Source organism: Trachemys scripta, chromosome 7 (assembly GCF_013100865.1).
Source record: "Trachemys scripta elegans isolate TJP31775 chromosome 7, CAS_Tse_1.0, whole genome shotgun sequence".
NCBI lineage: Eukaryota > Metazoa > Chordata > Testudines > Emydidae > Trachemys > Trachemys scripta.
The window spans coordinates 31,579,723-31,604,198 of NC_048304.1; the positions used below are offsets into that span (position 1 = coordinate 31,579,723).

Consider the following 24,476-nt stretch of genomic DNA (forward strand, 5'->3'; position numbering starts at 1 on the left):
CTCCCAGCGCGTTGTCTTCGGCACAAAGTGCTCCGGCGCTGTCTTTGAAGGATGCGGCGTTGAAGAAAGATGCTGGCAAGGAAGCTCAGCACAGTCATGGAGCCTCTCGGGGACATTCCAGCCTTCGGCACCAGTCCCAATCGCCGGTGCAGAAGAAATAGAGGTCAATCTCCCTCAGCAAGACCCAGGGACCAGCCACCAGTGACATCTCAGTCGGGCCACGGCTCAGAGACTCAGAGTGGGGCCACGTTGACTCCTGCCTAGGTGAGACAGTCGAGACTGGGCCCATTTTGTTCACCACACCTGTGGAGCATCTACCGCTCTTGTACACCCCAGAGGCTTTCGAGGCAGCGCAGGATTTATTGAGGCTCACGGCGCCGTTTTCGCCGCTGAGACAGAAGAGCGTCCCGGCACTGCAGCTTCCATCCTGGCACCCCGTGCAGTCTAAGGAAAAGCCAGCAATGATGGCACGCTGATCCCCATCACCTCGGCACCCTTCTACTTCAGCACCGCCATCCAGGGAGCGCAGTCGGTCCCCTGCTTCTCGACACTCTACCTCAAGAGGAGCAGTGCCACCCTGGTCCTCCTACTCGGAGTCAGATTCATACCGCTCCGACTATAGCAGGAGCAGAAGATCCTCCTCATAGCACCATAGGCAGTCCCGCCCAAAGCAGTGGGCCCCTCAATGGCAAAATCCACCGCCAAAGCAGTGGTCCTTTTGGACTCTGGGCTTTCCATCAAGCCCAGGGTCGGAGCCAGGGGTCCCACTTGGGTGCAGCATCAGTGGTGTCCGCAATGTTCATTCCGTCATGATTGACACCGAAGCCAGTGTCTCAGTCATTAACACCATTACCTTCAGCACTGGAGGCATCAGCTATGGCACACCCTCGGCACTGACGCTACAGGAACCCCGGTACACATGTTGCACCAGGTGCCGGCACCAGGATGAGGCCTGACATCAGCACTGACACCTGTGCCTTTCACAGCACCAGGACCAGGCCAACCTACCACAGTTCCCACAGGGTCAAGAGATCCCTCAGGTGGGAATGGTAAGGAGCAACTAACTCTCCTGGTGGTCTCCTCCTCCTCCTCAGATGAGGCCGTAGCGCAGGGGTGGGCAAACTTTTTGGCCTGAGGGCCACATCAGAAAATAGAAATTGTATGGCGGGCCATGAATGCTCACAAAATTGGGGTTGGGGTGCGGGAGGGGGTGAGGGCTCTGGTTGGGGGGTGCTGGCTCTGGGGTGGGGCTGGAGATGAGAAGATTGGGGTGTAGGAGGGTGATCTGGGCTGGGTCCAAGGGGTTCAGAGGGCAGGAGGGGGATCAGGGCTGGGGCACGGGGTTGGGGCATGGAGAGAGGCTCAGGGGTGCAGGCTCCAAGCGGTGCTTACCTCGAGCGGCTCCCGGAAGCAGTGGCATGTCCCTTCTCCGGCTCCTATGTGGAGGTGCAGCCAGGCGAATCTGCACGCTGCCCCATCCGCAGGCACTGCTCCTGCAGCTCCCATTGGAGCGCTGGAGGGGGACCATTGGAGCACGTAGGAGCTGGAGCGGGGCCATGCTGCGGTTTCCGGGAGCCACATGGTGCGGCTCCCGACCCAGCGTCCCGGCTGGAGTGCCGGAGCAGGGCAAGTCCCAGACCCTGCTCCCCAGCACGAGCTTGCGGGCCGTAGTTTACCCACCCCTGCCCTAGAGGGCACTTCAGTAGCTCCAGCTCTAGAAGACTCCAGGGTGTTGCAGCAGCTGCTGCACCAGGTTGCCCAGGGTCTGGGCATTAAGGCGGAGGAAGTTATGGATGATGTGTCCCTATGGTGGACATCCTGGCTCCCTCTGGCCCTGCCCGTATCGCCCTACCACTGATAAAGACAATCACAGACGTGACCAAGACCCTTTGGCAGACCCCAACCTCACTGCCACCTATGGCCAAGCGCAATGAGCGCCAGTACTTTGTGCCCTCCAAGGGCTATGAACACCTCTATTCCCACCCTCAGCCTGATTTACTGGTGGTGGATGCCGCTAACCAGTGGGAGATGTAAGGATTTCAAGGCCCTTCACCCATGAATAGGGACGCCAAAAAATTAGACCTTTTCAGGCAAAAGGTTTACTCCACGGGGAGATTGCAACTCCGCATATCCAACCAGCAGGCCATCCATCATCAGCAGGTACTCCTACAATGCCTGCTCGGTGATGGCTACATTTATGGATTGCTCCCCTCGGACTCCCGTGCTGAATTTTCGGCTTTGGTTGAGGAAGGGAAACTGATCTCCAGAGCCTCCCTTCAGGTGGCACTTGACGGGGCAGATGCGGCAACCAGAGTTATGGCTACTGGAGTGGCCATGAGAAGGGGCTCATGGCTTCAGGTTTCTGGCCTCCCCTTTGAGGTACAGCAAATCATCCAAGATCTGCTCTTTGAGAGCGAGACTCTTTTCAGAGAAGATGGACAAAAAGCTAAACAGCCTTAAAGATTCCAGAGCCACCCTCAGGTCCCTGGGCCTCTATACTCCTTCAACGCAGCTGAGACACTTCCGTCCGCAGCTCCAGCAGTGGTTCGGGCAGCAGAACTGCCAAGATAGGTCCAGAAGGAGGAATTGGAATAGCAGGAGAAGGCCACACCAACCCTCTGACCAGGGCTTGGGACAACCCAAGCCTTCGAGGGCGGTGTACCACACCTGACAATGGATCCACCCTGCCTTACCTTCTTGTCCCGACTATCCCCTTTCTACCGTGCATAGTCCTGTATCACCTCGGACTGATGGGTGCTCCGCACGATAGAGAGGCGATACTCCATCCAATTCTGTGCCCTCCCACCCTTCCCCGTCCCTCTTCAGGGACCCTTCTCAGGAGCAGCTCCTTATCCAGGAGATGCAGTTGCTCCTATCTTTAGGGACAGTGGAGGAGGTTCCTCAGGAGCAAAGGGGTGAGGGCTTTTATTCCTGGTATTTCCTAATATCGAAAGCCAAAGGCAGCCTCAGGCCATCCTGGACCTGCGACAACTCAACAAGTTCATGAAGAAACTCAAGTTCCACATGGTCTCTCTGGCCTCCATCATTCCTTCATTGGATCCAGCAGACTGGTACGTCACCCTTGACTTGAAGGATGCGTACCTTCATATCGCGATCACCCAGCCCCACAGGAAGTACCTCAGGTTTGTGGTGAACAACACCCACTACCAATTTACAGTCCTCCCGTTCGGCCTGTCAGCAGAACCTCATGTTTTCACCAAGTGCATGGCCGTCGTCACTGCGTTTCTGTGCAGGCATCAGGTACAGGTGTTTCCTTATCTCGACAACTGGCTGATCAAGGGTCACTCCAAGACCCAAGTAGAAGCTCAGATCAGATTAATCAGAATCACCTTTGACAACCTGAGTCTCCTTCTAAATTAAGTGAAATTGACTCTGTCCCCGGTCCAGAGGATAGAATTTATAGGGGAAATACTGGACTCAACCCAGGCCAGGGCATACCTGCCACAAGTGAGGTTTCAGGCTCTGATCAATATGATTTGAGGCCTCAGATAGTTTCACACCACCACAGCAAGAAAGAAGCCTGAAGCTTCTCAGACACATGGCTACCTGTACCTATGTGGTGCAGCATGCCAGACTAAGGCTTTGACCTCTTCAGTCGTGGCTTGTGTCAGTGTACCACCCGGCCAGGGACAGCTTGGAGAGAATCGTGACCCTGCCTCGCCTGGTCCTCAACTCCCTCCTAGGGGGCTCGACCCTCACGAGGTATGCTCAGGGATCCCCTTCGCCAGTCAGCAGCCATCTCTGTCGCTAGTGATGGATGCATAAGACTTGGGCTGGGGAGTACATCTAGGAGACCGCAGGACTCGGGGTCTCTGATCTCAGGCAGATCTGGCTCTTCACTTCAACGTCAGAGAATTGAGAGCAGTGCGCCTGGCGTGCCAGACCTTCCAGGCATACTTAACGGGACAACATGTATCAGTCATGATGGACACCACCATGGCAATGTTCTATATCAACAAACAGGGGCGGTGAATGCTCCTCTCCCCTGTGCCAGGAAATCCTCTACTTCTGTGTAGAACATTCGTTACACCTGCAAGCATCGTACCTCCCTGGGGTACAGAACGAGCTGGCGGATCACCTCAGCAGGTCATTTCACAGCCATGAGTGGTCCCTTTGCCTGGACGTCGCAATTTCAATCTTCCAGAGGTGGGGCTTTCCCCAGATAGACCTATTCGCCATGCGATACAACAGGAAGTGCCAGCAGTTCTGCTCCTTCCAAAAAATCACAGCCCGGGCTCCAGGCGGACGTTTTCTTCCTCCATTGGAGAGGAGGTCTCCTATACATCTTTCTGCCCATACTGCTCATTCACAAGGAATTCCTCAAGATCCGGATGGAACAAGCTCAGGTCATATTGATAGCACCAGCCTGCCCAGTCAGCATTGGTACACATCTCTCCTAGACATGTCCGTGGAGGCCCCGTTCACCCTGCCACTCTTCCCGGACCTTCTGACACAAGATCACGGTTGTCTTCAACATCCAAACCTTGAGTTGCTTCACCTCATGGCATGGAAGCTCCATGGTTGAACCAGATTGAGCTTTCCTGTTCAGGCCACATTAGACTGGTCCTTCTTGGCAGCAGAAAACTCTCTGAGAGCCACATACCTTGCCAAGTGGAAGAGATTTTCAATCTGGTCAGCGCAGAATCATTCGTCCCCGACACTAGCATCAATGCAGCTTATTCTGGACTACCTCCCCCATCTGAAGCAGCAGGGTTTCATTATCATCAATAAGGGTGCACTTAGCCACCATCTCGGCTTTTCACCCAGATGAGGAGGGCCGCTCTGTGTTTGCTAACCTGATGGTCAGCCAGTTCTTAAAAGGGCTCGACTGGCTATACCCCAACAGTCAGCCTGTCCTGGTCTGGGACCTCAACCTGGTCCTTTCTAGACTCATGGGACCACCTTTAGAGCCCTTGGTGACCTGCTCCCTGCTCTACCTCTCTTACAAGGTGGCGTTCCTGGTGGCAATAACTTCGGCCAGGAGGGTGTCTGAACTCGAGGCCCTAACCTCAGAGTCCCCTTATACCGTTTTCTAGAAGGACAAGGTGCAGCTCAGGCCTCACCCTGCTTTCCTCACAAAAATTGTGTCCTGGTTAATGTGAAACTGTGACATCTTTCTCCCAGTGTTCTACCCTAACCTGCATTCTAGCAACAGGGAGCAGACTCCACTCACTAGATGTCCGCAGGGCGCTAACCTTTTACATCGAGAGAACGAAGCCGTTCAAAAAAATCGGTCCAAGTTATTAGTGGCCGTGACGGACAGAATGAAAGGCCTACCCGTGTCGTCACAACACATTTCGTCATGGATCACATCCTGCATCCACGAGTGCTACAATCTGGCAGGGGTTCCCGCACCCCTGATCACTGTGCACTCCACCAGGGTGCAGGCTTCATCAACAGGGTTCCTGGCGCAGCTCCCTACTCAGGAAATCTGCAGAGCAACGACATGGTCCTCCATCCACACTTTCACCATGCACTGTGCAATTACGCAGCAGGCCCGAGACGATGCAGTCTTTGGTAAAATGGTGCTCCAATCAGTGGATAACTCCGACCCCGCCACCTGAACTTGGCCTTGGGAGTCACCTGATTGGAATTCACATGAACAAGCACCCCAAGAATTAAAAACAGTTACTCACCTTGTAACTGTTGTTCGTCAAGATGTGTTGTTCATGTCCGTTCCAATACCCACCTTCCTACCCCTCTGTCGGAGTAGCTGGCAAGAAGGAACTGAGGAGGTGTAGGGTCGGCAGTGCTCTATATTGGGTGCCATGAAGGCGCGACTCCAGGGGGCGCTCAGGCTGACCCTGCGGTTGCTGCTAGGGGAAAAAAATCTTCCAGCTACTGTGCATGTGCGCGCACATACGCCTGATTGGAACGGACATGTTCGAGATGTGTTGTTCAACAGTTACAAGAAGGTAACTGTTTTTTAAGGTGCCTTTCACCTTTTCTGAATAGAAGGGTAAATCACCGACTCCCAAGGAAATTTAACAACTGCCTGTATTTGTTGGACACTCTCACAGGGATTGTGAGGCTATGGGTAACTTTACATAGTTACATACAGACACTGGGCTTCATTTTGGTGTAAATTCATTTTTAAAAAAAGGATATAAAATGAGATTATCTAACATAAAAGTGTTACTGCAACTAGTCTCTTCTGGGCAGACACGGCTTGGTTTTGAAGTCACACTAGGACCTCTAGTGGGCTAGCTGATAAACCCTATTCCTTATGTGGTACATAATCTAAAAGCTCTTCAGTTTACAGCTAGTATTGTTTAGAATTCAATTTAAAGACAATCAAAGAGGCAACATGGGCTAATGGATAGAGCACTGGCCTAGCAGTCAGGAGACCCAAGTTCTATTCCCAGCTCTGCTACTGTGTGAATGTGGGCAAGTCACTTCCCCTCTCTCTGCCTGTTTCACCTCCCACTCTTTATTTGTCTTGCCTATTTGGAGCAGGGACTGTCTCACTGTATCTGTGCAATACCTTGGACAACAAAGCCCTGAACTCAGTTGGGGCTCTAGGCTATACTAGAATACCAGAGCTTCCTCTTAATGCTACTGTGCACTTACACTCACTCCTGTAAGTTACTGAGTTATTTCTCTCTCAGATGGGGAAGCCTGAGACACTCAGACTTTCCCAAGGCCACAGAACAAGATAGTGGCAGAAACAGAGCCCCTGGCTTCCAGTCCTATGCTCAAGTCACTAGAAATCCTAATGTAATTCCCCTGGCCTGGGTGATTGTGTCCCATGCCCAGTGCGCCCAATTTACAGTAGATCACAGACTTCCTCTGGACAGATCAGCTTGAGAGGTCCTAGAATCTGAACTATTGTAGGCCTCACACACTTTGGAATGAGCTTCCTCTGTCCCAAGGAAGTATGTAATCCATTAATCAGTGTCTCTGCCTCCATGCCTGATCCAGAGAGGATGTGAGCATGTTACAGTTCAGCTAGAGACAGATTCACATCCTTTATGGATTGGGCACAAAGAAAGGCATGTACTAACTCTATGATAGGGCTATTCCTGTCAACCAAGATGATGTGCACATTACAGCAAGGTAGGCATTTGCATCAGGGAATTCAAAACTTCACATGGAGATAAAAAAGCATTCATATATTATGGGCCTTGTAAGAGGACTTGCAGCAATAAGCTTCGACTAAGAATGGTTATCTTGCTTTTGGATTGTAGCCTAATTGATCACAGCTGAATTTTCACGTCATTTTTTAAGCCTAGTATTTTTGAATGGAAACAGTTTTCAGCTACATGTTATACCATTTAGTTACAAAGCAACTGCATAAAAAAGGGAAATAAAACCAATGTCCTGAAAGCCCGTGTTCATTAAATATCCCATAGCATTTTTCGTAAGAGCATTAACCCCAGTGTCCTGGCCAAACTCCAGCTCTGAATAATTCCATTCTGCCTCCTTCAGTTCCCCACCTGCAATTCTAATTATATATAGGAATCTTCTTTTCTAGTCCTAAACAGTTATGTTGTGCTGCTATGCAGTCCAACGGCTGCAATGATTCTTCGAGGATTTGTGCTTTAGAATCCTATTATTATGGACCAAGGCCACAACTGGAATCAGGACCTCATTGTGCTAAGAACTGTACAAACATACAGAAAGACACAGACACTGCTCTACAATGCTTACATTCTAAAGCCCCAATCCTGCAAAAAGTTATGCACATGCTTAAAGCATATGAACAGTCCCCTTGACTTCAATGGCATTACTCACGTGCCTAGAGTTAAGCACCTTTGTGCTTTCTCACACTGAGAGGAGCTCCCCAAAAACATCTACAAAGCTACCTCATTATCCTCCTTCAAACCCCTCTCAAGACTTCTGTTCTGTGATGCCTACAAGCAAAAGAAGTGACAATAGTTAGGCTGCTGGTGTGCTGAGACCACTGCCTAGCATGCTAGCCAATATTGTCTCATTGTTTCCCTGTACTCCCGTCTGTCTGTATCTATCTGTTGTCTCTGGTCTTATACTTACAGTTTAAGCTCCTTAGTGCAGGGACCATCTTTTTGTTCTGTGTTTGTACAGCACCTAGTGCAACTGGGGGCCTTGGTCCATGACTAGAGCTCCTAGGTGCTATGGTAATACAAATAATAATAATAAAATATGCTTAAGTTTTTGGGAGATCAGAATAGAATTTACGTCCAGATGTAATAAGAGTAACAGTTGGAGGTAGAGGAGAACAGGTCCTACATAAACAGAAGAAATATTTCAGGATAATTACTAGGGCAAAAGCCATTTCTCAGGAGTCCCCCTAGTTGGGACCACAGCCCTAGTTCTGCCAGGAGCTCCATAGGGAAAGACCCCTGCATGGAACCCCACTGAAGTCAATGGGCTCCATGCCGGGCAGGGGTCCATCTGCATAGAATCCATTGCAGGATCCGAATCCCAACATGCAACTCTTCTCCGGAATAATCCAAAAGTAAGGAATATTCTCTCTTACCAGGATGCAGACATCTGGCTTGTCTTTGTTGATAATATCAATCAGATCCAACATAGGGTCATAGGTGATGCTGTCAGAAGTTGTGTAGGGTCCACAAGCAACCAAGATCATTTGCAGCTCCAAATCTAAAATGTATTGCAACAGTGTCAGCACAAGTTTCTAAGCTCCCCCTTTGCCCATAGGGCATCCTCTATCCTGCCATCATACATGTGGGGGATTTCCCTTTGCTTGGTGCTGTTTTTGCTCTCTAAGATCTTGCTCTCAGATGTTGTACATAGAAGCATCCAGCATATGGAAAGAGGCACTGTGGTGTGATACACACACACAAGCTCAGTGCTATTTCTTAGCTGTTAGGTTTTTCTGGCTGGGGTGTACAATACAAAAGAGCATTCCCCACCCTGCCACTTAGAATGATAAAGAGAAATACTTTATCATTCTATTAAAAAACAAAAAACAAAAAAAAACACTTCTCTTCTGATGTGTCAGATGGTCTTACAAGGGATGCTATCCAGGCAATCATGTAGTGCCACATCACTGATGGAGGGAAGGAGGGTAAAAACCAAGACTACAGCCAAGACATTGCTTGTGTTAAGTATTTGCATGGGGAGGATGAGAAGTAGAAGGAAGAGAGACAATTCAGCATCATGAGTTATTCATACTGCCCTGTTCAGCTCACCCCAAGTTTAGCCAGATGTACTGATATCTTCATTGAACAATAAATCAAGCCAGAGGTTTTCAATGAAAGAGGCACATCAGACTTTGAGGGGGCCCGATGAGCTTTCTTATGGTTCAGTGGTTAGGTCACAGCACCACTCAGGTTTGGCTTATCCACCCCTCCATCATGACCAGGGGGTAAGGGAATGGGCCATATTTAAGTGAGTGGTGTTGCCATCTGGTACGCAGGAGGGGAGACGTGGCATCACCTCTCAGGTTTGGCTCGGCCACCCCTCCATCTGATAGAGGAGACACTGGGCCAAATTTCAGTGGGTGCTGTTGTGACTTAGTGTGCTGGGGGTGGGGGGGGGTATTTTTGTAGTGGGGGGAGCCTCCAAGTGCTAAGGTGGGGCATGGGGAGGTTGAGACTCTGATACAGAAAGACTGGAGAGATCAAGAGTGACTTCTCAGCATGTGATGAACTGATCATTTTTCCTCCGTTTCCCTCCCGGATTGCCCTTCCAGCAGATGGAAAGCTGCTGAAATACATATATATCTGGGCCTGTCTTAAAAATTCTAACTAAATGCCTTTGATTGGGTTTAAGCCAGCCCCTGAAATTAATTCAGTTTTCATTACATTCTCAGTGCAGAGTCAGAGCACAGGAGATTACTTTAACAACAGATCACTGGGATCGGATCCAAGAACAATCCCACAATGGACCTATTAAAAAAAATAGGAAGCTATGCCCAGTAAAGAGTATGTAATGATGCTTTTAAACAGTTTCATGGGCACCAAATCTGAGAAACTGCACTAGCTGCAGTTTGTGCTGTTGAGTGTGTATCTGTCTAATTCTCTACAGGACCAGTATGAAAAGCTAACCTTGATTTTCTAAGCTAGGGGGAAGGGGGAGAAATCTTTAAAAATGATTGAACTCACCTTCAACTTGCTCTGTAGATTGGTAGAAAGGAAGAGGCACCCCCTGAAGAGAAAGGATACTTAAAAAATCATTGCGAGCAAAGTGAATAATTGCACATGGCCAAATTCTACTCTCAGCAACACCAATATAAACCCACAGCAGGATTTGGTCCATAGCCTCTACATGAAAGACATTTACTCAATCCCTGCACTGTAACAGCCTCTGCAGGAGTGAGGAGACAGTCTGATTTGATCAACTAATAGGGACAAATACATGCCTGGGTAATTAACACATGCCTCTGTGGTACTGTGAAGCACAAGACCATAGGGCAAGTAACCTCAACCACCTATGATGTGCATTAAGCTCTATAAATCTACTGCCCATAGCGGCTTAGTGAGATTAAGAAATTGAGGGTGGGGAGAAAGTCAGCCTCATGCATTACTGATAGATATGACATCGCTGCAACAGCCATCCAAAAACTATACATCCCCAAAGGGGCACTTGGATAGCCTCAGACAAACCCTGTGATACTTAGTAAGAAGCATTTACTTAAGAGGTCTTTGCAAGATGTCTCAAGCTAGGTCTACACTACCTGCCTGAATCGGCGGGTAGAAATCGATCTCTCGGGGATCGAATTATCGCGTCTCGTCGGGACGCGACAATCGATCCCCGAATTGACGCTCTTACTCCACCAGCAGAGGTGGGAGTAAGCGCCGTCGACGGGGAGCCGCGGAGGTCGATTTTGCCGCCGTCCTCACAGCGGGGTAAGTCGGCTCCGATAGGTCAAATTCAGCTACGCTATTCACGTAGCTGAATTTGCGTATCTTAAATCAACCCCCCCCGTAGTGAATACCTGCCCTAAGTTGTGGAATAAAGATGCAATGTAACCACGCCAGCTGCATGAGCACAAACAGGTGGAGGGATGCTTGCTAAGGAAGTAAAGTTAGATTGCTTGGGTTTTGTATGTAGATTTCAAGGAACATCAGCACTACAGGAGGTGTTTGGGAATCAGAACGTGAAGTTGGGGGAATATCATTGGTAGGGTTACCATATTTTAAGTGTCCAAGAGGACACTCCACGGGCCCCGGCCCCGCCCCAACTGCGCCCCTTCCCCGCCCCGCCCCCCTCCCCTGCTTCCCGCGAACATTTGATTTGCGGAAAGCCTGAAGCAGCAGGCAATCTGGGGCGGGGGGGCGCGAGGAAGCGTGGCTCTGGCCCCGGCGTCTCCTGCCCGGCTTGGCTCGGGCCCCGCACCGCCAGCCCCCGGCCCTGAGCACTGCCGGCCCCCGGCCCAGCCCCCGGCCGAGCACCGCCCGGCCTGGCCCCGGCCCAGCACCCCTGGGCGGCCCCAACCCGGCCCCCGGCCGGCCCCAACCCGGCCCCCGGCCGAACACAGCCGGCCCCGGGCCCCGCACCGCTGGCTCCAGCCCCGGCCGAGCACCCCGGCCCCCAGCTCCACACCACCGGCCCCAGCCCGACCCCCAGCCGAACACCGCCAGCCCAGCACCGCCGGCCCCGGACCCCGGCCGAGCGCACCGCCGGCTCCGGGCGAGCACCGCCCGTCCCTCCCTCCTTATTTTCCCGGACATGTCCGGCTTTTTGGGATTTCCTCCCGGACGGGGATTTGAGGCCCAAAAAGCCAGACATGTCCGAGAAAATCCAGACGTATGGTATGCCAAATCATTGGCCTATTGGAATCAGCATTGAAACTGAACAGAAAGTATTCCCTTCTGCACTCTTTAGTCTAAAAGAGCCCTGTTTTATTAACTTTGCAAGGCCTATTTACTCAGGCACCATCAAAGATGATAGGACTCCCAGTGAGTTGTGGATAGTCTTTCTAGCAGTTTGATTTCTGGATGCCACATTAATAAGTGTTGTATTTTCTTATGTTCTAGGGTGTCACCATATCTAAACCTAGTGATGCACAGAAGCAATAAACCTAACACAAAAGACACACATTGAAAAACAAACCTTGGCTTAAATTTTTCAAAAGCCCCTCACAATTTGGGGGATCCAACCTGAGACACACTAAAGGGGCCCAGTTTTCAGGAAGTGGGTGCTCAGCACATTTTGAAAGCCAGGCTTCTTTAAATGTATCATATTGGGGACTCAAAAATAGAGGCACCCCAAAATCATTACCTACTTTTGACAGTTTAGACCCATGTTTTAACAGCTGTGCCTCACAAATGGTAAGATTAACTGGTACTGAATACAAGTTACTTAGATAGACAGGACTAACTTCTTTTCCAGAAGGGTCAATTATTTAATCATTCAGAATTATGTCACAATTAAATTGTTTTGATCATCCAACTTTAAAAATCGCTTGTAAGCATATTCGCCGAGTTTCTAATGTGCTCGGGGGTGCCCCCCCTGGCTCTGTCCCAGGCTCCGCTCCACCCCACCCCCTCCCTTTCTACCCCCTCCCGTGAGAGCATCCAGCCCTTGCTCCTCCCCTCTCCCCCATGGCACCTCCTGCACACTGCGGAACAGCGGATCGTGGCAGGTGGGAGGCACTGGGGGGAGTGGGAGGCGCTGATAGTGGGTGCTAAGCACCCACCTCTTTTTTTTTTTCCCCCCTCTCTTCCCTGTGGTGCTCCAGCCCTGGAGCATCCATGGAGTCGGTGCCTATGTTTGTAAGAACAGATAAGCCAGTTTCTGGGGAAAATTCTAGACCTGCTCCTGATGTTTCATTGACAGCACAAAGACATGGGAAGAGTAGAAAAGAATTTGTGCTTAGTTGGATTTACTCACCTCATACAGTTTAGATGCAACCAGTTTTCCACCCGTACTGTTAATACTCTCCATCACCACAACCTGGAAAAGAGTTAAATAGAAGAAACCATGACACCAGGGTGACTGCTTGTTCAGACTCCGGAAAGGGCTAGGCTATTGATAATACCTAGCTCTTATTTAGTATTTTCTTCAGTAGATTGCAAAGAACTTTACAAAAGAGGTCAATATCATTAGCCCCATTTTACAGAGGGGAGACTGAGGCACTGAGAGGGGTCATGACTTGCCCAAGATCACCTGATAGACCAGTGGCAGAGCCAGGATAGTATCCAAGTCCCCAGTCCAGTGTTGTCTCTACTACACCAGAATGGTTTTATTATAAGGTAATATACTTCTGCCTATCCCCCAAGTAGTCATATGACCTTGGCTATTATTTTTCATATCCAAATTTCAAAGTGTTTTACAAAACAAATTAAGGATCACTCCCATTTAAAAAAGATAGATAAACTGAATCACAGAGACTAAGTGATTTTCAAAGTTACCCAGATTCCACTGAAACTGATTAGGCTCCTTTGACGATTCTAACCCTCCCCACCCAGCATTCTAGAAACCAGGACTCAAACCTTGAAAACTCTCTTATAGAATTCCTGCATCTCGAAGTAATGGACAGATTTCCTAGCCCCTTCTGCCCCCAGCAATATGCTCTATCCAACACCTCACCTGTCCTGGAAAGAGGGAGTATTCTTTAAGTTCCGATAAATCCACAGGAACTTGCCCTCCTGAAGAGTGTTCCCGATCCCCTTCTAGAATGACCGACTTGGCATTCAGTTTTCCGTTGCTGTCACAGCCAATCTGTCCCAGCACAGTGACTGGTTCCTACAGAACAGAAAGCATAGAATGATCTTAGCCAAAGGAATCCTATGGCACAATTCATCTCCCATGCAAGACAGCAGTCTACGAAGCTCCACAAATTTCCAGTGTATGGATCTTGCCTTAAAAACTAAGCTGAACCCCAGGGCAAGGAAGAGACCCCTCAGGCCTAATTTTCAGGCCCAATTTTCGACCTGCAATAAACAAGCCTAACAATGGACTTCCTGGGAGAGAAATAAAGCTCTCTCTCAATGAGTCAGTTGTGGCTGCAACTCATTGCAGACATACATTTTTACCGTAGTTTGAAAATCAGGCCCATTTTTGCTGGGCCAACTTGGCTTAAGGAGGCGGTAATGCAAACCAAGCAAATTGATGCATGGTCACAGTTGTATCTAAAGTACTTACATGTATCTCAATACTGTAGTATCTGAGAAGTTCACAATATTTAAGGTATTTATCCTCATTACACCCTGGTATGGTAAACAAAGTACTATTATTCCACTGTACAGATGGGGAACTAAGGCATGCAAAAATTAAGTGACTTCCCAAGGTCATACAGGGAGTCTGTTGGCCAAGCAGGAAATTGAACCCAGGTCTCAGGCCAGTGCCCTAAACTCTAGACCATCCGTCCTCTCCGGTTTGGCCTGTCTCACTGTTCAGGTTGTGCAAGTCTGCTATGCTGCTCTCCACATCCTACAGACATCCTCACATGCTCCACCTGGTCTTCTGGCTCTGTCCCCTCAGACAGTTCCGACATACTGTGGACTTCCTGGCTATTGGTTCTCCTTATATGTAAAAGCTGGAGTCTACTCAAGCCTAATTATATGGATAACATTAACATCCACTGTTACAGAAGACAGGAAGTTTAGAAGGAATTTAAGCCCTCCTGCCTAAAGGCATATGCCAGTGTATAAATAACAGGCATGTGGAAGGTCCCCTATAGGAGTAATTCCATTGTTGTCCTCTTTGATGTTCCTTATATCTTCCTCTAAAGCATCTGGTATTGCCCACTGTCAGAGATAGGATATCAGGCTACACAGACCCCTGGTCTGATCCAGTCTGGCAAGTCCTCTATTCTTATAGGTTTCCTTGAGAATAAGGCAGCAGAGGGTAACTACACAACATGCCATTGACCAACAGTCTCAAAAGTGCAACTTCTATATATCCTGGAATATTTAATGGAAAAATCACTACCAATGCAATGTAGTGACAGACAAAGACATAATAACAGAAGAGACTTGCAAACACACACACACACACACACACACACTTATGAAAAAGCTCCTGAGATGCAGTGCTTACCTGTGCAGGGACTAACACAGAAGTGAACTCCTCGATCTTGTAATGTTTCTTCAGTGCATCCCCGAGTTCTTCTATCTTCCAGGACAGTACTAAAATCATAAAACAGTGTAAGAACATTTAAGATTTCTGCAGAAACAAGGAGACAGAACATGAAGTCAGCAGCCAATTTAAAACAGAGTTTCTCTTTCAGAATCCAAGGTACTTATCTGGCCCCACCTCACCAGGGAACCTAAGAGTCTCACAAATTTTTAACATTCATCCTCACATTACCCCATGCAAGGTAGGGAAGTGCTGTTATCCCCATTTTATAGATGGGGAACTGAGGCACTGAGAGACTAAATGATTTACCTAAGATCACACAGGAAGTGCATGGCGGAGGAGGGAATTGAATCCAGGTCTCCCAAGTCCCAGGATCGCATTTTATCCTACTGCCTTAACAAAATTCCATAACTCCCCTATCTCCATATACCCCAGCAGTCACGAATGTCTGATACTACTCTAAAGCAGAAGAAAGTACTCTGCCTAACCAGTAAGGGAACAGCTATACCAATAGATAGTGACTTCTGGAGATCAGGAAAGGCAAACTTAATTGCCTACTTTAACTGGAGGTCAAATGCTATCTTTGAATAGTATGAAGTACCTGGATCATTCCATATGAACATGTTGAACAGTATAGAAAATGTTAATCGGGGGGCTCCTAATTACCCTCTCTCATGACAAAAGCAAAGAGGCAGTTAATGAAATTGGAAGGCAACAAATTTAAAACTGATAAGTAAAAATCTTCCTTCACTGGCCACACACACATAAAATAAATAGTTAGCCTGTGGAACATACAGCTACAAGATGGTATCAAGAATTGAGTAGGATTCAGCATTTATATGGACAAGACTATCCACAGTTCCATTAAAGAGGGTTGGGGCGGAGGGTGGGGGACGAGAGGGTGGGAGAAGAAAGAAAATAAACCCACTTGCTTCAAAGCTTGAGTCAACTTCCAATTTACCCTATGGGCAGGTTATTCCATAACTGACCACCTCAAGCTTCTAGCAGCTTCCACAGAAGTATCTAGCACTGACCACTGTTGTCCAATATCTTGTCTCCTAAACAAAATGCTGCCCTGAACCAGTACGGGAATTCCTATTTATAGGGGCAAACCAAATCTCTCACCTTTCACTAAATTATTGGCTTGACTTTCAGTGATGCTGAGTTCCCAGATCCTGAATTCAGTGGAAGCTGTAGATGGCTAGCACCTCCAAATACAAGACCTGATTTTCAGTCAATCACTGCAGTATCAGAGCTCCTTCCACATAAAAATCAAATGCAAAAGTGAAGTTCCTAGCAGTCTCTGGCACTCCTCCCTTTTCAAGGTCTCAACTGTGTGTAGGTTTTGTTTTGTTGGTTGGTTGCTTGGGGCTTATTGGGTACAAAGGGGTATCAGTTTTGTGCATGCTATTCTTATGGTGGAAAGGGTTTTGCAGCGAAGGTTTTGCAGCATTTTCTAAATGTGGTCAGGGCCTGGACTCGCCTAACCCCCTCTAGAAGTTTGCTCCATAGCTGGATCCCCTTATCCAAAAATGCACTGCCCCAGTTCTCACATGCTTCATCCTGTGCTTTGTGGTCTGTATTGTCCCAGAGGAGCGCAGCTGTCATGGTGGTTCATAGATCAAAATTTGCTCTTTGATCTCACTGGGGACTGATCCATTAATTGCTTTGAAAATTAGGACCCAGGCATCAGACTGGCATCGGAAGCTAATTGGGAGCCAGTGGAGGAACTTGGACACAGGCCTGATGTGCTCACAGCAGCCTTCAAAATGTTCACTAGAATATAAAGTTTTCATTGGGAAGAAGCTTCTGGCTTCCCTAGTTAGTAAAGATGTTAAGAGCCAAAAGTATAAGATACCATAAGTCATTAGGGGTTCTTACATACAAAAAAATTTTAATGTACCTTCCCGGATGTCACGAAGCTTTTGGAACATGAATTTGTAACTCTTGGTGAGTGACTGTTCTGGTGAACCAAAGAGCTTCACACTTGATCCATGGCCTCCTTTTCCACTCCAGGACGTGTCCTGTACAGAGCCAAATGAGGTTACCACCTCACCTCGGTTGCTCCGGGAGCCATATTTCTGAGAGGGAGTAGCGCTGCATGGAGGGAAGAAAAGGAACTGTGAAAAGTAACTTGATCTCATCTGACTTTAAAAAGCAACAAATCCAGTATAAGTTAGACCAAGCCTTCTGTAACATGGATTTATTCTGATATCTAATATCTTAGACAGAGACCACTTGTTCTGCCACAGAAATTGAGCCACCTTTTGGGTGGGACGTGGCAGCTGTTTAACACAGTATAACATTACTATACAATGGTTTAGAACAAGAATAATCCTGTATCCACATGAAACTGCAGGGGGAGTTTTAAGCAGGCAAGAATATAGGCACTCAAGTTGGAATTTAACCAGGTGATGGGGTTATTGTCACTAATGCTTATAAAGAAAAAAGCCTCAATACAAACAAACCATAGCCATTGAAGACCCCACTGAGTTAAGTGGTTGAGGCACTGGTAGTAAGTTTCTCTTTTCACCTGTGCCTTTCCTATCCAGAGGCATGTGCAAGTATCAGGAGAAGAAGCGGCCTCCCAGAAACTGTTCTGGGCCAGCAGCTTGTTGCAGTCTTTCCCACTATACTCTGTATGTCTCTTAGATAGCAGTAGTCTAACCAATCAGTAGTTTCTGCCCACCCAAACCCAGTAGTGATAGATCTTTGTCTCTACCCTGTTGGCCGTCTTTGGGAGGGAAAAGCAGAGACATCTCTGGTCAGATAGCCTCCCACAGCGGTCAGTCATTTCAGAAGGATTGCCCAGTGGGTAGGGCACCAGCTTAGGACTTGGGAGACATGGGTTCAATTCCTGCCCCACCACAGAGTCCCTGTGTGATCTTGAGGGGAAAAAAAAAAAAATCACTTAACCCAAGCTCCCCATCATTAAATAGGGGATAATAGCACTGCCTTACCTCACAGGGGAGTTGTGAGGTGATTTGACACTAGTGATAGGGACCATATACGTGGTTAAAATGGACAGACAGATCTGCTCCCTAACTTACTCTAGTTTTGCCCCCATGTCATCAGATTAGCATACACCATGAGACTGGGAAAGCAGTGTGGATTAGGGCACCAAACCAGGACTCAGGAGACCTGGGTTTTATTCCCAAATTCTGCCACTTACCTACTTTGTGAGTTTGGGCAAGTCACTTTGCCCGTTTTTCTCTCAGCCTTCATCTGTAATGTCTAACTAGCTCTGTGGGGCAGGGATTCTCTTGTTATGTTTGTAGAGTGCCTCACACAATATGGTCCCAACCTCAGGTACAGCCTCTAAGTGCTACCGAATAGTTGTTAATAATCTGTGTTCACAGGTGCCAACTTTACTCGGCACCGGTGGGTGCTCGTGTGCCCGGAAAGCGCTGGGAGCCAGCAGGGAAAAGCGGCCACGTGGCGCGCTCAGGGGAGGAGGCAGAGGTGAGCTAGGGCAGGGCGGAGCACCACGGAGTTGGCGCCTATGTCTGTGTCCATCATCAATAGGGTTGTGAAGACAGGAGTTGGAAAGATTCATATATTTTAAGGCCTGAAGGGACCATTATGATCATCTAGTCTGACCTCCTGTATAGTACAAGCCAGAGAACCTCATCCAATAATTTTTGGATCAAACCCATAAATTCTGCTTGAGCTACAGCATATTTGTTAGAAAAAATATCTAGTTTTGATTTAAGGATTTCAAGTGATAGAGAATCCACCACATCCATAGCTACAATGTTGCAACAATTACCCTCACTGTTGAAAATTTGCACCTTTTTCTAGCCTGAATTTGTCTAGCTTCAGTTTTCAGTAAGTTGATCTCATTCTGCTAAAATTAAAGAGCTGCCTACGATCCAAAAAACTTTTCCCCATGTACATACTTGAGGACAGTGACCAAGAGTTTTGGGTAAAATAAAGAGACTGAACTTAAGTGTCTCACTTTAAGGTCTGTTTTCTAGACCTCAGATAATAATTGTGGCTCTTTTTTGAACCCTTCCCAATTTTTCAAAATCTTTTTTGAATATGAACACCAGAACTGGATGTAGTGATCCCATAATGGTTTCACTAATGCCATACACAGAGGTAATACCACTTCCCTACTCCTGCTCGGTATTCCCCTGCTTATACAAGAGGAAATTCAGTTTCTAGTTTCATATGTCTTGAGGCTTTAGCGTCAAGATTCAGCCACAATTTAAACCACATTCAAAGTTAGTGTGAAGAGGAGTCAGGGAGCTGCTAGAAGAGCCAACTCAAGTGGGAGACCAATAGTACCATACCTTGGAGAGAAGCTGTTTGGAGAGAAAACTAGGTGGGGGCTACGGGTGGATAAAGTCTTTTTAGATCGTGGATTCTCTGGTGTTGTTATGTTCCGTTTCTGAGAGCCCTACAATACAGGAAGAACAGATATGTCAGTCTTTCCCAGATTACTTTGAAATTCAATTGAGGGTTTTACACATATGCCATTTTCTGTCAGCTATTACTCCTCAGGAGACACATGAGAGGGCCTTATTCTCCATTGCAATGCACCTTGTGTAGTCGTTTAGATCAACACCATGTAAAATGGGTGTAAAATGCTGCCAAACCAGATTAATAGGGCAACAAAGAATCAGACCTATGACTTTTAAAGTGACACAGGCCCCGATCCCGCAATAACATTTGCACAGCTGGACCCCTGCACCCACACCAAATTCAAAGCAGTACGCAGAAGTCATTGCTGGACTGGGTCCTTATTCCTTAAAAATAGCCCTGCAACAGTCATGAAAACTGTCCAGCCCAGCCACAAGATCTATCTCCTTTCCTTACCCTGATGAAAGGGAAACAATATTTAATCACACATCCAAAGGAAAAATTGTGCTCACCCCAGATAAGAGTAAATCTTTGCTTGCATTAAGACAGAAGAAATAGCAAACAAAACAGTAACACTTTCACATATGCCCCAAAGCCTTAAAATTCCACCCAGCTTCCAACATCTCAGAGGAGAATGGAGCTGGGTAGCACTTTTTGGAACAGAAACATACAGAACATTATACACTTACTTTTGATGGTGTTGTGTAGGCATCTAAGAGGTTCTCCTCTTCCTCCTCTATGTCAATGCTAACAAATATTAGTCATGGAAGAGAACAGAGTACCATCTACTGAAATATAGGATTTGACGATTTGTTACCCTGCACCTTTACTCAGTCATTTGCAAAATCCTAGGGTTCTGTCTTGGAAGTGTATTGCCCTACACACGTGCAGCCATTTACACTAGTGCAATGGAGAATCTGGTCCATAAATTTCAATTAAAGTGATTAAAAACAAAGATATTATAGAGGTAAAACTATCTTTAGAGGGCTATTGCCCTTCTTGTAAAATGGAGGTCACAAGATTTTTGCCAAGCACTAAAAATTCATTCTTGATTTATTCCAATAGGAACTATCGGAGGGTGCCTAAGGTATTTCAAAAGTTTGCAGTTCTGAGAACAACTTAAGATATTGACAAGAAACATTACACAAAAGGAATGCATTTTCCAACCTTAAAGTTAACAGCTTTCTCCCATCCTGCTCTTTTATGCATGGAGAAGCCTCCTCAAAATCCAATTTTGCCATAACAACCACAGGAGACTGCCAACTGATGTTGTCTACATAGTTTTTGTCCCAGCATATCTACATCAGTTATCTTAAATTACACTGTAGGCTCTTTGGAGTATCTTCCTAAATTTTGAACAGAATCAAGCACAGAGGAGCCCAGTACAAGCACTGACACTCTAGCTGTTTCTCCTAGTGGTGCAGAGTAAGTTGTTACTTATCTTTGATCTAATGCTAGGAGAAAGTTAATATTAAAAATCTTTTACTAGAGAAAGCCGACTACCTATCTTAGGTACTTATAGGACTCCTATCATCATAGCATTTGAGACTCTCACAATCTTTAATGCGACATACACCTGCAAGGTAGGACAGTGCTACTGTACTCAATTTACAGATAGAGAAATGAGGCACAGAGAAACTAAGTGACTTGCCCATGGTCACAAAGAAAATCTGCAGCATAGCAGGTAATTGAACCGGTCTCCAGAATTCCAGGCTAGCACCCTAACCACTGAACCATCCTCTCTCTCTTGAGAGACAGATTACATGTAATTAATTCCTGTAAACTATGCTATATAGTAACACCAAAGTACAGGCTGAATCAAGAAAGTCAGCTAAAAAGGGACTTATTTTGCCTTTTCAGTTAAAAGTCCTAATATTAAACAAATAGCAGAGAAGGATACAGTCCCTGAATGGTGTTGATATCCTTGATTCCAGAGTATCTGTTGTCCTTTTTTTGATGAGCTTTATTAACTCTTTTGTTGAGTACCTGAGGAATAATGAAAGTCCATGACTACTTCAAGCTGTACACATCACCTGATTATATAGCACTTCACATCTCTAAAGATCTTTACGGGTGTTAACCAATTAATCCAACCCTGGGTATTAATCTTACACACCATTTCACAGACGGAGAAACTGAGGCACAGAGAGATGAAATGTCACCCTAGGCCACAGAGAGAAACAGCATCAGAGTTAGGATTAGAATTTGGGAGTTCCCAGCCTGTGCTCAAGCCCTCAGACTTCTGTTGAAAAATAAGTTTAAAAAAAAAAAATTCAAAAGCAATTTGGGATTTTAGAACGTGCTCAGATGTCTAGTGTCCGCTAAAAATATGGCATAGATAGACCTGTATAAGATTGGGGGGATCCAATATCAACCTATAAAGCAGTTTCATTTCCTGCTTTAAAAGCGATGAAGAGTCTCAAAAATATGAAGCTTTCCTTTCTCTCACTCTTTGAACGTTTTGTCTATTTAGATTGTTTGCTTTTCAGAGCGGGGACTTGCTAATTGTGTATATATAGGACACAGCACCATAGGACTGCTGTTCTCAGTGGGGACCTCTAGGTGTTACTATAATAGAAAAAAATAAGATAAATAATCTTCAGAGCAGCAAGAAGCCAAAACACCATACTCAATTATTCCTATATTTAGGGCAAGGGGTGGTTTGAATTTGTTTCACTCTCGGTAGATTTGTCTTAATTATGATAAAATTATATTAAAGAAAGTGTTTCTAGTCAACACGTTCTAAAACTGCACCTGCTGGTATATATACAGAGTGTAGGAATTTAGTGCTTAAAAACATGACCTTTTCCCCCAGTTTACACAAGGCAAACTACACCTCCTCCCAACCCTCTATTAGCTGTTTACTAAACATCATTCTTACTTCATGTTCAAAGACATTCAGGATCTCTACAGTGAGACGAGACCCGTCTTCTTTAGTCGTAGTGAAGGCAACTAATGCATTAGCCAAGTCACTCTGTGCCAGTCTGTGCGTCATGCATAGTTCAACCACTGCAAGAGGACAGATATTTTATACAGAGTTGAATCACTGATGAATTTGCAGATGTCATCTCTCTTGCTTTAATAGGCAGACACCACAACTACAGTTGTTTAGCACTGCAGAGGATAAATTAGAGTCAAATCACAATTGTTCCTCGCTATTTTCGGACCAAGCAAAAGAGGCACTTTGTCCCCCCTATCAACCTCTGGGACAGAACACCACAACTTGATCAGCTGGCAACCTTGATACAAACAGCATCTAGTCCCAAACACTAGTTTTCCCAATGTTAAACACAGGAAATGGAGCAACAAGTGACATTAAGCGCAGAAGGAAGCGGCGTCCAAAGAGCAAAATTATGCCGCTCATCACTTTTCTGCCTCATACCCCCAAAACCCCTCCTCCAGACCCCCCCCGCAATCCCCCTCCCCGCCAGGATCTCAGCTTACCCCATCCCCTTACTCCCACCACGCAACACCTGCCGCCACCCCACAGCCCCGTTACCCACCCGTCCTCACAAGCTCCAGGACACACCCGCACGACGGGTCCGCTCCCTGCGCCCCCACAACCCCTGTTACACCTGCCCTAGAAGCCCCTCCGTCCCAATTTCTCCCTCAAACCCCGCTTCGGTTCCCGCTACCTCCCCCCCACACACCGCCTGTGCCCCCCCACCTCCTCGCCTCTCATCCCCTAATGGCACGTGCCGCCTCCCTCACGTTTGTCGGGCACCGCCTCTTCTTCATAGCCCACCCCGAAGACCCTGAGATCCTCCAGCAGCTCCTCGACACAGACCGACCCCATCGGCCACCCCCGGCTGCTGAGACAGAAAGCAAGCGAAAAACCCGCCACCCTCACGACACTTCAGTACTTTACGGCGGCCGTCACCTTGCCTGCTCCGGCCTCCAGCAGCCAAAGGGGCGGGGTCTATTCTGACTGGGCGTGGCTAGCTACCTCTGAGCAGCTAATAGGGAGAAGGCGGGGTAGCTCCCTCAGAAATACCGCGTCAGTTGTGACCAAAACCAAAGCTGAGGGGCGTGGCTACACATCCGAGCAGCCTATGCGAAGCCCTAGGCGGGGCTGGAGACCGGTAGGGGCGGGGCTGTTTTTCCTCGTTCAGCTCGCGAGCGGAGTTGGGAAGGGCGGGTGTCGGGGGAGGCTGGCTCGTGGAGCTCCCCAGAGGGAGGGGAGGGGAGGGGAGTAGAGGGTTGGTTGGTCGGTCGGTCGGTCTCGCGCTGCCGATAGCGTTCAGAAGGCGGGCGGGGGCACGAGACAGTTAGGGTGGAGGATGAGGGGAGAGTGAGCGAGCTGGGCAGGAGCCTCCTGAGCGGGATTAGATAAATTGAGCCTCCCTATTCCTCCCCCAAGGGTGGAATTCCTAATAACCTCTCCCTGAGGGAGACAGGCCAGGAGACCCCAGGGATGGGGCGGGGGAGCTCTGAAGGGGAAATGCTTTAAGCGGGGGGGGGGAAGGGTCCTTTGATTAGCAGCAAAGAGATTGGGGAGAAACACCCCTCTAAAGGCCTAGTGTACACACAATGTTGGTATTAATCCCAACTATATATATAAATAAAAAATGATGGGGTCTAAATTAGTAGAAAGTGATCTTGAAGTCATTGTGGAGAGTTCTCTGAAAACATCCACTCAATGTGCAGCGGCAGTCAAAAAAGCGAACAGAATGCTGGAAATAATTAAGAAAGGGATAGATAATAGAATAGAAAATACCATGTTACCATAGATTTATATAGAGGCACGCCCACATCTTGAATACTGTCTGCAGATGTGGTTGCCCCATCCCAAAAAAGATATATTGGAATTGGAAAAGGTTCCGAAAGGGCAAAAAAAATGATCAGGGGTACGGAACGGCCTCCGTATGAGGCAAGATTAATAAGACTGGGACTTTTCAGCTTGGAAAAGAGATGGCTAAGGGGAGATGATTGAGGTCTATAAAATCATGACTAGTGTAGAGAAAATAGATAAGGAAGTGTTGTTTACTATTTCTCATAACACAAGAACTAGGAGTCACCAAATGAAATTAATAGGCAGCAGGTTTAAAACAAACAAAAGGAAGTATTTCTTCACACAATGCACAGTCAACCTGTGGAACTCCTTGCCAGAGGATGTTGTG

The 24,476-nt window shown here is 47.4% G+C and overlaps 1 protein-coding gene across 2 annotated transcripts in view; it reads right to left on the reverse strand.

Annotated features, from left to right (window-relative positions):
* Positions 1 to 23,317, reverse strand: part of POLA2 (DNA polymerase alpha 2, accessory subunit) — a 48,746-nt gene extending 25,429 nt beyond the window's left edge. Inside the window, exons 1-11 of one of the 2 annotated variants that reach the window (XM_034776924.1) lie at positions 23,237 to 23,317; positions 22,238 to 22,365; positions 21,257 to 21,342; positions 20,046 to 20,103; positions 19,287 to 19,393; positions 16,895 to 17,088; positions 14,953 to 15,041; positions 13,501 to 13,656; positions 12,802 to 12,864; positions 10,071 to 10,113; positions 8,480 to 8,604 (exon numbers count right to left, since the gene is read on the reverse strand). In XM_034776924.1, coding sequence (XP_034632815.1) covers positions 8,480 to 8,604; positions 10,071 to 10,113; positions 12,802 to 12,864; positions 13,501 to 13,656; positions 14,953 to 15,041; positions 16,895 to 17,088; positions 19,287 to 19,393; positions 20,046 to 20,103; positions 21,257 to 21,342; positions 22,238 to 22,351 — 1,035 coding nt within the window. In that variant the 5' untranslated portion in view covers positions 22,352 to 22,365; positions 23,237 to 23,317. The other variant, XM_034776922.1, reaches the window with a different exon arrangement.
* Between the last annotated feature and the right edge of the window lie 1,159 nt (positions 23,318 to 24,476).